At 37.3% G+C, this 13,604-nt stretch overlaps 1 protein-coding gene across 1 annotated transcript in view; it reads left to right on the top strand.

The window, feature by feature from the left end:
- Positions 1-9,848, top strand: part of LOC140228650 (large ribosomal subunit protein bL21m-like) — a 148,025-nt gene extending 138,177 nt beyond the window's left edge. The window contains exons 2-8 of the mRNA XM_072308902.1: positions 2,210-2,255; positions 3,691-3,826; positions 4,614-4,672; positions 5,916-6,076; positions 7,262-7,314; positions 7,822-7,925; positions 9,066-9,848. Of these exons, the coding sequence (XP_072165003.1) occupies positions 2,216-2,255; positions 3,691-3,826; positions 4,614-4,672; positions 5,916-6,076; positions 7,262-7,314; positions 7,822-7,925; positions 9,066-9,130 (618 nt within the window). The 5' untranslated portion in view covers positions 2,210-2,215 and the 3' untranslated portion in view covers positions 9,131-9,848. The remainder of the gene's footprint in view (positions 1-2,209; positions 2,256-3,690; positions 3,827-4,613; positions 4,673-5,915; positions 6,077-7,261; positions 7,315-7,821; positions 7,926-9,065) is intronic.
- Positions 9,849-13,604: the final 3,756 nt, after the last annotated feature.

Here is a 13,604-nt window from a genome sequence, read left to right on the forward strand (position 1 = left end):
ATAGGTATTTGAATACTTTTGAAATTGCTTTTATCTGCGTTATTGTTGCCCTGCTTTTAACTGTTTTGTTTATCTTGCTTCTCTCTTTCTCCCTCTCTCTCACTCTCTTTCTCTCTTCTGGATCCTGCACCATTTTATTTTGAATATTTTGTAAATAACATGCAATTTTCTGTTTATATATATGATTTATAATGACGTATGTATTAACTGATTTTATCTGTTACGATGTTTGTTCAAATTTTCTTAAATACCCTGACGTTGGGTGACATTTATAAGAAAAAAAAAATGTCATTGTCATTGTCATTGTCATGTGTGGTGGGTGCGCCGTCAGTTCACATTCATGAGAACCTGAAACAAGAGCCGCAAAACCTGGTGCTATCGTAGGCCTGTACTAGTTTACGACTAGGATTTTTATGGGGCGATTTTTATATGGTGGTTCAAAATTTATAGAAAAAAAAATAGTATTGGTTGAGATGATGATTTGCGAGATGCTTAGAAGCCACTTTCTAAAATGTTATTTAAAGAGCATACAATTCTAAGAGGAATCTATAGTTTATTTGATGAAAATCGGTTTTGAAATGAACTCATATCCAAAAGCAAAGTATTAAAAACAGAGTGATCCTTGGATTGCTTTGTTGGATATCTCGGCAATTTCAAAACCAACAACATCAAAGAAACTTTGAATTCCTCTTAGATTTACAATAATTTTCATATTTCATAAGGGGTTCCTCATCTCAAAAGATCATATTATTATGTTTAAAGTGACATTGTTCAAATCTTGCACTGTCCTTTCCATTACCAGGAAATGATCAACCTGAAAGAGGTGATTTATACATTTATACAGTCAATAGCCCAACCCCAAGAAGGATTATGCTGACTGAACTTAGTATAAATGACACAGTGAAGATCAGAGCCGAAACTTTTCTGAAGCCAAATCATAGGCCTAGTTAGGCTATTGATTTTTATGTTTGAAAATATGCCCGTCCCTGATCGGGTCCCTCTAGATGAAAGGTCTGGAAGGGGTATATAAAATGTTGAAGGGATGGATAGCTTCGGTTGAGATGGGGCTTTGAACAGGTTTACGTTTCATAATGAAGAAAATAATTATCCATTGAGCAGCGCCTTCAATGATGAAAAACTTAAAATGGCTATTATCAGTGCGGATTAGCCGTAAAAGCCTATGGCTAGCCAGTAAAAGTGCAAATCATAAAACACTGGCAATGTGAAATGCGAAAAAAAGAAAAGATGAGTAACAAATTGATGACTTCGCCCAGCATGGGGAGGATGATTCCAGACCAGAATGTGAATAATTCTATTTTAATCATTTTTAATTACCAAAAAGAGTTTGATGTTTCAACTTGTCAAGTAGGCCTAGTATAGGCTACATACTGTATTATCAGGGAGGTGACTCTATCAGGGAGGTGACTCACCTCCCTGATAATTATACCTTCTTTGGTCTCTAAAAATATTGTTACTCAGTAGGCCTAATTTAATGATAATGTGCCATTCCACGAATATCCTTTCGGTTGATTTATGTTTTTATTTGATATCTATACCCATCAAGAAATCTTCTTTCCTATAAAAAAAGAAAAAAGAAAAAAAGAAACCGCAACTATATACTTCATCAACATATTTAGTATCGTTTATATTTGCCACTGCTGCAATGATTCCATGGAAAATAAAGACAATTAGACAAAAGTTCACCTTTTATGAAAAGTACACCTTCCTTCCACACGTCGTGCACTGACATATATGTTGAGGGTGACTGGTGACATTATTTCCCTCCCTTCAGAAAGAGGTACGCCAAGTGCTCCTTCCCCATGAAAATATAATATATATATCATTTCTATAGTTCCTTTTATTGTCCAAGTGTGACATCACAAGGCATATTCTTCTTGTCCATTCATAACTTTTGAACGGATGGTCCAATTTCCCTCAATCTTGGTGTTCTACTAAGTCTGCGTTTTTACTGCGCAATCCACGAGGATACAACCTTGTCCAAATTGAGTTTATTCGGTCTTGGCGATAATAATATGCACTCAGTATCACTGGTACGCATAATAATACAGCGTAGTCATAACACGTTCGTGCCATCCCCCCCCCCCCCCCCTTTATATTTTTGCTCATTCATATTCAGTAGCCGGCTAGCCGTTACTGGGTAGCCATTTTATGGACATACATCTTGTGCTAAGATCAACCACAACCGAAGCCCACCATGAGTACGATTCTGCGGAGATCACTTACAGCTTTTTGTCGTAAGAGCAATACTATTGACTGTTGTTGGCATGCCCTATTACTCAGATACTACTGGTTTTTGTCGTTTATGATTTCATCTTGAGAGGGACAAATTAAGTACACCATAAATGACTGTGCAGCTCACTGCCATTCTCAGTGATGTCACACTTGCGCGCTCCATGTTAGTCCCATATGCTCACATTTCTGTGGTATCTAGACATTAAAGTCTCAAGTATTTAAAACGGCTAGCTAGGCCCTACATAATTACTCTTACAGGGCGGTTGTCTGCTTGTAATGTATCTTTCCTTCTTCTTCTTCTTCCGAGTAAGTGCAGTCCACCATCTGGTGTATTTTGGCACTGGTTGGCGGGTCTGGTGTGGTGTACTACAGGTGTATGTTCAGTGCCGTATCGCGTATAAAATAACTTTTAACGTTGTATAGTTAGACATGTTAGACTTAGAGTCTAGGCCTAATTTCAAATTTTACATGATAACAAAGACAAAGTGCAGCTAAAATACAGGGCTATAACTGTCCCTTGTGTGTGTGTGTGTGTGTGTGTGCGTGTGTAACTAAAATTCTCTAGTAGGAATCCCTACTAGTACTTTTCGGGGTCTATATGCGCCATAGGCATGACATTTCTAGGCCTTAAATCACCCTCCTCGCAACCTTTAGCTTAAGCAACCAAGTGTTCCTTCACACACGGTAGAACCAACACATACAAATGTATTATTATTTGGGGCAGATCTTTTGCAGTTTTTGGACCTAATCTTTGGAATGCTCTCCGACAAAACATTCGACCTGCACCCATTTTTGCAAATTTCAAATCCATTCTTAAAACCCACCTTTTCCGTCTTCTTTCATTAAGATAAACATCCATTACCCTTTTGTTAATTATTGTATCAATCATGTTGATTGTTATACTTGTTAGTCATTTGTTTGTTTGTATTAAAGTATTAAACTTAAAGTGGAAATTTTTCCGATGTTGAAATTTTTTGCACATTTTGCGCAACCAGAAACCAGCACGAATATAAACCGATACATGAAAGTCATCGTACCTGGCCAAGTGTGAAAAATTACTCATACAAAAATATCCACTTTTACAGTATGCCACCACAACTCCCAAAATGTCTGATTCAATTTGTACTTTAAGTTTATGATTATGCCCTGCCAGTTGTCTATCCCTGTACTGTGGAGCAGTGTCAATACATTTCACATGCACCCAATTTCACTCCTGCAACAAAGATCACTTTCTTTGCAATTATCACCAAACTATAACTGGAAGTACTAGTAAAGAAAGTGCATATCTAAAATGATGAATAATTAGAGTGTGCACTGTATAGCCACTGGATTTTCTTTAGTCCTCTCCACTGTCAATTAGCTGAAATCATATCTTTGTATTTAGGTATCCAAGCAATTCAAGATCATTTTTTGGTTTGTTTCTTTTAATTTCTATAGACTTCTCGAGGAAGAAGCCAGATATTCTTCAAATGGGCAGAACATTTGTATTCCAGAATGTTTATTCAAGTTTTCCACATCCAGTTGCATGCAGTAAACTTTATCCAATGTCCAGCTTGCTGCTAGACAATTCAAGGTGAGAATTAATTATTGTTTGACCCCATGAGCAACAGTGACAGCAATAATACAAATTATACAACTTGGTAACAATGTGGAGTAAATACACCTGTTTTTTTTTTTTAGTACTGGTATGATGTGTTACTATGTTTACGTGTAGCAGTTATTATTGCAGTATGCATGCCATTTCTAGGGTTACCTTCAATATAGAGGGTTCAAATCATTATTTTCAGTTGATGAATGATACTGTACAAGTATGATCTCCTGGTAACAGGCATATTCAGTGCAAGCAAACTGAAGGCGTAAAAAAAAAATGAAAAATTGTATGTTTGCTCTTTGAAGTTGTGCTGAATCATGAAGGCAAAGAATATGAATGGCTCTTCATTATGGATGCAGATATTTTAGCAGACCAAGTTCCATAATTATGTACTTCACAAGATCGTAGAAACAAGTGTAAATACTTTGAAGAGTCTTTAATGGTTACATGCTTTGAGTCCATGAGTCCACATCGTCATAGACAGTACCCAGTCATTCGTGATCACTCTAGAAGCAACTGTTGACTTTGGAGGATATAATTTGTTTTTGATGATGTCATTTACCATGGTAACTACATCATGTTCATGTACATCATGTTCAATGTATAGTAATCTTACGTGTGAGGTATGCGTTTCTTTTGTTTGTTTCTTGTGTTTTTGTTTTTGTTTATTTGTTTGCTGGCTTTTAGTGTATTTATGGTAATCAATTTCTACATGATTAGCAATGCTAACATATCAACAATGTAATGTTGATCTTGGATGTACTTGCAGGCAACCTCACAGGCTCTGCTCATCTCTGGTACCAAGTCTTCATCCTCCAAATTCATCAGGTGCGTAACCAAGCATGTGTGGTGTATAGTGCAGGGTGTAGTAAAGAGAGAACTGGAATTTTGTGATGTGTGAGCTCAAGTCTTTTCATCTCTTATAAACCCTTATAGAGATCTCAAACCAAATGTATGTTGGAGTACTTAGCAATCAGGAAGGATGTGTCCACCATGTTTGTATAATTTTTAGATTCACCCTGGCAGACTAATGAAACAGGAAGTGTGTGATGTACATTTAATGTCCAGACTTCAGTGTCATGTACTTTCATAATTAAAACAGGCAAACACAGTAAGCCTCACTTAAAAGTTAACATTTTGTATTGAATCTCACTGTGCCTATTTACATCATGCCATGGTGATGTTATGTGCCTAAGATTCTCTGTTTGAAGACATGAAATGTCACATGTACAAATTGTGAATTAACACTTTAATAAAAAAGGATACCAGTACCTCACTTCACTAACATGCTTTACCCAAGCTACTTGTGCTCTTTGTAGTAAACTTTTATCACTCAAACTGGAGCACTGGCTTCTGGGGGCATTGCAAGTGCTAAGCCTTAAAGTTACAGACAAACATATGCAACATTCAGTAGTGAAAACTCCAAATAAAGTGAAAAATATATGATTTCCAAGGAGAACACGGATCAATTTGATGTATAACCCTTTGCAAATGTATGCAAGAATACAAATTGTAATTGTACAACAGTGTTTATAACAGTACAACAGTGTTTATAAATGACATGAATTATGCTTTGTAAAGTGATTTTCAAGAGACATTATTCAGATAAAAGATGTTATCATGCTGCTAGGTGTTGGAATAAAATAAGCTGCACAACTTATGTAGAATACTGAAACACGATCAGTGTGGTTGCATGAGCAGAAAAGAAAGAATAAAATAAGACAAAGCTCTTAAAGTACTTCAAACACTGAACATGCCCTAGCCAGACATCTTTTAAAAGTCAGTGTTGGATGTGGATAGTCCAGTGAAATAAATGTTTGAATTTATGTGACTGCCAAAGCCTAATAAGTATTCCTGAGATATGACAAAAAATGGTTAAAAAATTACTGAGCATTTGATATCTATCATCATAGTACTGTTGAAGAGTGTGCCGTCTTTCCAATTCTCTAAATTGCTGTCTTGACCCTTTCACACTCCATAACTCTGGCAGATTTCAAAACAGAGAATAAAATCCTGTTAAAGTTTGGAAATTATAATCTTTCAGTACCATTATTCTTCTTTGCAATCACAGATGTTGTAGATGCTGTCAGTGGTGAAATTTCCCAGGGCCACACACGCCTTTTCGCTGTCGTCCATCTGTCTGGTTTGCAGCACAAAATCACCGTCGGTGATCTGATACTTGTCCAGAATCATTTGCCCCCTGATGTCGGAGAGAGGATACGACTCGAAAAGGTGTCAATATTGAACAATTTTGGTGTCATCTGTTGATTTAGTTAAGACTTTTATCATAGCCTCATGGATTTGTCACTTAAACTGTGGAACACGTTTGAGTCTTGGCTAAAATTGTGAAATGAGATGAGTATGGGGAGAGTACCCACACTACAGGAAAGTGATACCTGGTATTCATTCTAGGTGTTTCCTATACATGTTAGACTGGAATTTGCTGTCCCACGAACGGGATAGGAATCATTTTTGGTTTCTCTTTTACATAAATACTGCTTTGCTGACTTAAAATTTGCTTGTTGATTGCTTGGGTTTTTTGTGTGGTTAGTAATGTGATGTAGCATTGTGACTGTCATAAGGCTTTGTCTTAAAGTACTGACCAAAATCTCTCAGTTGCTGTGGTTATACAGGTAAGGCTCTTTGTTGCAGCAACCCATTACGTAGAATCAAGGGATTGAATGCAGGTAGCACTTGACATTCCAGAGGACTGTGTGTGTACACCTATAAATTATGGTCATTAACTGCACTGGGGATCAATCTATTCTTAGCATAAAGTATGGGAATATAGACTCACTGATCAGGGATGTATATAAAGAGTTGATGTCTATGAACTACATGTACTTGACTTCACCTTTCTGTTTTCAGTCATTATGATGGATCTGTAATACTCTTCCTCTGCCTAGTAAATTTGCTGTGATCAGTCATGAGCAATGCTGAGGCTTGTCTTCTATGTAAAGGGTGGGGCTTTTTGGTTGCTACCTTCTTCATTCTTTTCCTGACCATAGTGCTTAACATTCATGGCAAATCACTAAATTTAGTTTAAATGATACAGTATCACTATTCACACAAACCAATGACCTATCATAGCATAACACCATTCCTCAAAGAGTTGAATATTACATCTTGTGCAGAATAGTAAATGTCTCTACTGCTTCCAAGTGATGTTTTGTATGGTCACTGCTGATTGAAGTTTGTAATTTCTGTCCAAAGCAAGGACTTAGCATTCAATTAGTAGTGTCCATTGTGTTTTTGTTTGTTTTTTGTTTTTGTTATTTTGATCTCATGAAAACATTAAAGTATGCATACTTCAGGATTTGGCTTGACAAAAAGTAGTACTTGCCACCCCAACTTTTTTGTACTCATAGTAATTCATTATCTGTCTTTTTTGTTCTCTGCATACTTGTTATTTTATAGGTTCTTCTGGTTGGTGGAGATAACTTCACATTGATTGGAAAACCACTCCTCAGGTAAACTGTCTGAAGAAATAAGAAGCAGTTTTTCTTCATTATCATTTTGTGTAACAATGATAATACCCCGTAAAGAGTTTATTAATGGCAGTAAATAATGCTGATTGTCATTATCACTATCATATCACTTTACTTTGACATTGCATTAATATTTTTCGACAGAGCAGACAAGTGAAAGTCTGTGACGGGTGGGGGGGGGGGGGTGGGAGGGTAATAGAATGTGGAGATAAAGCAAAGATAGTGACAAAGTGATAATGCAGTACATGATATCGCTTTAAATTAACATGCTTCATAAAGCTGCAGTGGAATGCTTTGAATTTCCAGATTCCTAAGTATGGCATGTGAAATATATTGGTCGAATTTTGAAATAGTAGATACTAGGAGGTTTTGTCATCATCTGATATTGTTTGTTGATAGAAACAACCCAACAGCATTTGAATATTATGCATGTTACCCAACAGCATTTGAATATTCTGCATGTATGTCATTGATTTATCTTATCTTCAGTCTGGATGCAGTGAGAGTGGAAGCCACAATAATTGAGAAGACCATTAGTGAGAAGAAAGTTGTCTTCAAATTCAGAAGAAGGAAACGTGCTGCAAAGTACAAAGGTGAGACAGTGTGATAACTTATCAAGATGATTATTAATGCTATAGGAAGATACTAATCCTCTAGATTTTTTGTGCCTCCGCCCTGAAAGGTGCCGAAAGCATTATATTTTCTGGTTATTTGTGTGTCCATTTTGTCTCACAGCTCACTTATGTGATCTTAGCGAAACTGCATGATGAATTTTCTAGGAACCTGGTCGAGATGTGCTACATGAGGTGTAGATCAGATGCTTGAAATTTTTGTGAGAATCTCTCAGGGTATAGGACAAAGGTCACTGAACTTTGGTCAAAAATGACATAATAGTTCAGCTGCTCCCTCATCTACAAAATGTCCAGTGGTGATATGATTTTGTAAGATGTGTAAAAATAAATAGATAATTATTAGAATGAAGTTTATAAAAGGGTGAAAGGTTAGAGGTCACGTCACTGTACTATTGCAACAACATAAAAATACTTTCAAATCAATGAATTCTTGTATCAAGTTGTTGTTTTTATTACAACTGACTGACAAATCAGTTGCATGAGATGCCTGTTTGTTGATCAGGAGGGCATTGGTTTGAATCCAACCCAAGTATGTACCGGTATGCCCTGGCTACTACTAGAACACTGATTACCAAAAAGAGACATTGTGTTCACATGTTTACAGTTCCATAATTCTGTAATTATGTCTTCTGATAGGCAAACTCTTTATTATATTTCTATTTCATTTTACAAAGTGTACTGTTGTCGTGTCAAATAACATGTTACACTCCAATGCCCGAATTCACGAAGGTGGTACAATTGAAACCATGGTTTAAACCATGGATAAAGACCGTAGTTTTGTATGGGATGCCAAGTGTCACATGGCCTATTTCGTTACGAAATCAGTCATTTTGTCGATTTCGTCGACGAAATGTTCATTTCATTACGAAATGTTAACATTAAGACAAAATGACTGATTTCGTAATCAAATGGGCCATGTGACGCTTGGTGCCCCATACAAAACTACGGTCTTTGTCCATGGTTAAAACCATGGTTTCAATTGTACAATGTACCACCTTCGTGAATTCAGGCCCAAAAGTCCCAAAGGAATTAATGTCCCTTCTGCTGCACCTTCCTGAAAAGGTTACCTTTCTGTTTTTCCTTTCATTTTTTTGTTTACAGAAAAGTATACAGATCTGACTGTCCTGCGAATAAACAGCATTGAAGTTTCACCGAAGCTGTCATGATCACCAGACCTTCTTGTTCCAGTTGAGAAAGAGACATTTCAAACCAGACAGAGCTTGGTTCTGGACATTTCATGTAATGCTACTGTGATGAGCAGCGTATAAAGTAACTGTGCCTCAGCTGTGTGTGTTCTGGAACTCAAGGGGACACTCCTGAACTGTGTTGAAGTGGAAAAGAAAAAATGGAACACTGTTGAGAAATGCTAACGTCCTAGTCACTGATACAGATAGCAGATGGACTGCTAATCCACGGAAGAGCTCGCCATGGTACACAAAAATAACACATGCATAATATGTTTTCACACTTGAGCGACCATAATCATTATACTGACTTTACCCATCTGTGGACGATTTTCAAGCAGTCAGGCAGAGATGTGTGTTAATCATATGCACTCTGAAGTGATATATTCGCATACTGTATTTGCAATGCAAATGTAATGTAGTCTTTAGCTACTCTTGGCTGGAGATTTCAGATTCTGAATATTTGAATCTGAATACCTGCAATGTTAGGGGTGAAAAGGTCAATTGTCAAAGGCAACCAAAATTCATGTTAAAAGTAATATTCCAACCAAAAATAAAATTTTCAGCCATTAATTTTATTAATCAAGTCCATTTGTAATGTGACTTGGTGTAAAGCCATGCTTCTCAACCATTTTAAATCTGAGGCCTGCTGTGGCCCTTAAAAAGATTGTTGACGCCCAGTTAAATCAGATACAAATTGATTATTGTCCCCGCCGAACGAGTTCGAGCAGGGGACTATGAAACGGGCTCCGTACGTGTGTGTGTCCGTGTGTCCGTGTGTCCGTGTGTGTGTCCGTGTGTGATCAAAATCTTCAATTTGCTACTTCTCTGTCATTTATGAGCCAATTTTGATTCTGTTTGCTTTATATGATAGCACTATGTGGGAGCTTTGAAATTTCTACACAGAATTTCAGTTGTGACCTTTGACCTTGACCTTTGACCTATATTGTACATTTTGCTACAAAATGCTACTCCTTCGCCATTTCTAACCCGATTTCGATTCCGTTTGCTTTATGTGATGGCACTAGTTAAGGGCTTCAAAACTTCTACACAGAATTTTGACCTTTGACTTCTTTGACCTTTATTTTTTTGACCTGTATTGTACATTTTGCTACAAAATGCTACTCCTTCGCCATTTCTAACCCGATTTCGATTCCGTTTGCTTTATGTGATGGCACTAGGTGAGGGCTTCAAAACTTCTACACAGAATTTTGACTTTTGACTTCTTTGACCTTTGACCTTGATTTTTGACCTATATTGTACATTGGCTACAAAATGCTACTCCACCATTTCTAACCCGATTTTGATTCTGTTTGCTTTATGTGATGGCAATAGGTAAGGCAGGGCTTGACACTAACGGTGGCCCGGTGGCCCGGGGCCACCAAAATTGAAAGTCGGGCCACCAAATTTCCAAAAAGGGCAAATTTGGTGGCCCGCCTCGGGCCACCAATTTTTTTTTGAAAAGTACGTCAATTAATTCGTAACTTTTTGCGCCGGAAATTAGCAGTTATATTTCTTCAAAGGATAGATGAAAAGGACTGAATGAGTGCCTGAGAGTGAGTGTTGCGAGTTTGTTGAAGTTTATTTATGGTTAGAGTTATGTCCAACTTCCAATTCTTACTATGACTGGATAAAACTTAGATATTTGACTCATTAAAAAAAAACAGGACTTTAAATGTTTTTTTATTGTTTTTTTTTCGGGGCCACCAGATCTTTCTCTCGGGCCACCAAAAATTTGAAATTGAGGATTTTGGTGGCCCCACGGGCCACCAAACAAAAAAGTTAGTGTCGAGCCCTGGGTAAGGGCTTCAAAACTTCTTCACAGAATTTTGACCTTTGACTTCTTTGACCTTTGACCTTGATTTTTGACCTGTATTGTACATTTTGCTACAAAATGCTACTCCTTCGCCATTTCTAACCCGATTTCGATTCCGTTTGCTTTATGTGATGGCACTAGGTGAGGGCTTTAACACTTCTACGCAGAATTTTGACCTTTGACTTCTTTGACCTTTGACCTTGATTTTTGACCTATATTGTACATTGGCTACAAAATGCTACTCCTTCACCATTTCTAACCCGATTTTGATTCTGTTTGCTTTATGTGATGGCAATAGGTAAGGCAGGGCTCGACACTAACGGTGGCCCGGTGGCCCAGGGCCACCAAAATTGAAAGTCGGGCCACCAAATTTCCAAAAAGGGCAAATTTGGTGGCCCGCCTCGGGCCACCAATTTTTTTTTGAAAAGTACGTCAATTAATTCGTAACTTTTTGCGCCGGAAATTAGCAGTTATATTTCTTCAAAGGATAGATGAAAAGGACTGAATGAGTGCCTGAGAGTGAGTGTTGCGAGTTTGTTGAAGTTTATTTATGGTTAGAGTTATGTCCAACTTCCAATTCTTACTATGACTGGATAAAACTTAGATATTTGACTCATTAAAAAAAAAACAGGACTTTAAATGTTTTTTTATTGTTTTTTTTTCGGGGCCACCAGATCTTTCTCTCGGGCCACCAAAAATTTGAAATTGAGGATTTTGGTGGCCCCACGGGCCACCAAACAAAAAAGTTAGTGTCGAGCCCTGGGTAAGGGCTTCAAAACTTCTTCACAGAATTTTGACCTTTGACTTCTTTGACCTTTGACCTTGATTTTTGACCTGTATTGTACATTTTGCTACAAAATGCTACTCCTTCGCCATTTCTAACCCGATTTCGATTCCGTTTGCTTTATGTGATGGCACTAGGTGAGGGCTTCAACACTTCTACGCAGAATTTTGACCTTTGACTTCTTTGACCTTTGACCTTGATTTTTGACCTATATTGGACAATGGCTACAAAATGCTACTCCTTCACCATTTCTAACCCGATTTCGATTCCGTTTGCTTTATGTGATGGCAGCAGGTGAGGGCTTCAAAACTTCTACACAGAATTTTGACCTTTGATTTCTTTGACCTTTGACCTTGATTTGTGACCTGTATTGTACATTTTGCTACAAAATGCTACTTCCGGCGGGGACATATATTACGCACCGCGTAAATTCTACTTTTCCTTGTTTTATTTTGGGAAGACTTTCTGGCCCACAGGTTGAGAAGCATGAGTGTAAAGCATTGAAATTAATTGGATTATGCACATTATAAACTTTTTTAAAAAACATTTTCTCTATTCAAAATGAGGTTAAGGTCAATCATCTGTCAGTGATCAAGAAATTTTTCATAGCAGTATGAAGGGTCAGTTGCATGTGTTGGTGGTCAGTGTATGGCACATACAGTGTGCTGTATAGTGATTGTGATGGAAGTGGAGGCATTTTATTTAACTAAACAGCAGCGGTTATTTCAACCACAACTTTTTGGCGTCTAATTACTCACGAAAAGATTTGTTAGAGAACAGGAAAAGACGTACACATTGTAGTCTTTATATCTCAGAAGTCGAGTAAGTATACTTGATAAAGAAAATGTTGGCACTAACTGAAGAACTATTAAATCAGTGTATGTGACTATGATGGACTGAAAAAATAGATGCATCATCATTAAATATTTGACTTGCACAGGTGATTGTCTTGTATATCATCACAGTTCTTGATTGGAGTTTTATCCTGGTTTCTGAGTGTGTGTGGTATTTAAAGAAGAATGCATGAGAAGCATTCTTTTTATTCATTCACTGAAAGCAGATTTTACGGCAGAATAACCACCAAACGCACCTGTAATGAAATCATTAGAACTAGTGTCCAAACATCTTTCCCACATTATCTGCAAAATGCTGAATGTAAATCATGCTTCCTAAAAACGTAATTTAGTACATTGTATGTTAACAGTTTTAGATTGGGGGAAAATCGTTGTACATATGTGTAACATATATGTTCTCAAGAAATCAGGCTTGTTGAAGTTCTAACATTTTGTTTGTACTTGTACTTGATCTCATACAACAGTTATGTATGAGAAACATTTTCTAGTGTGTGTGTTAGGGTGGTGATGTTGGCAACTTTTTGTGTGTTTGTGTGTTGGACTTGCACCACTGACAAGAGAGTGTATTTATTATTATTTTTTTTTGATACACAGAATACATACAATACAACAATACAATACAACAACCACAATCACTACCCCACCCCACCCCTATATACATGCATATACTAATATCAACACGCAACATACATGCTATACAAATATTGCATATGTATTTCCATATAGTGTTTGTGTGTGTGTGTGTGTGCATAGAGTGTGCATATACAGTGTAATATGCATTTTCACTACACTGCATGTGCATAATGTATGTCGAATTGCCAACAGAGGCCTTTATTCTTCTCCCCCACCCCCCCCCCCCCTTCCTCTATCTCTCTCTCTCTCTCCCTTCTGTAAATCTATCTTTCACAGCCGTTACACGTTAAGGCGAGATTTTCGCGGTATAAGCTTGTCAAATCAACTCCAAACCACAATTGGTTGGTACACCTTCAGTCTCTTTTTTTT

This window comes from Diadema setosum, chromosome 5 (genome assembly GCF_964275005.1).
Source record: "Diadema setosum chromosome 5, eeDiaSeto1, whole genome shotgun sequence".
NCBI classification, from domain to species: domain Eukaryota; kingdom Metazoa; phylum Echinodermata; class Echinoidea; order Diadematoida; family Diadematidae; genus Diadema; species Diadema setosum.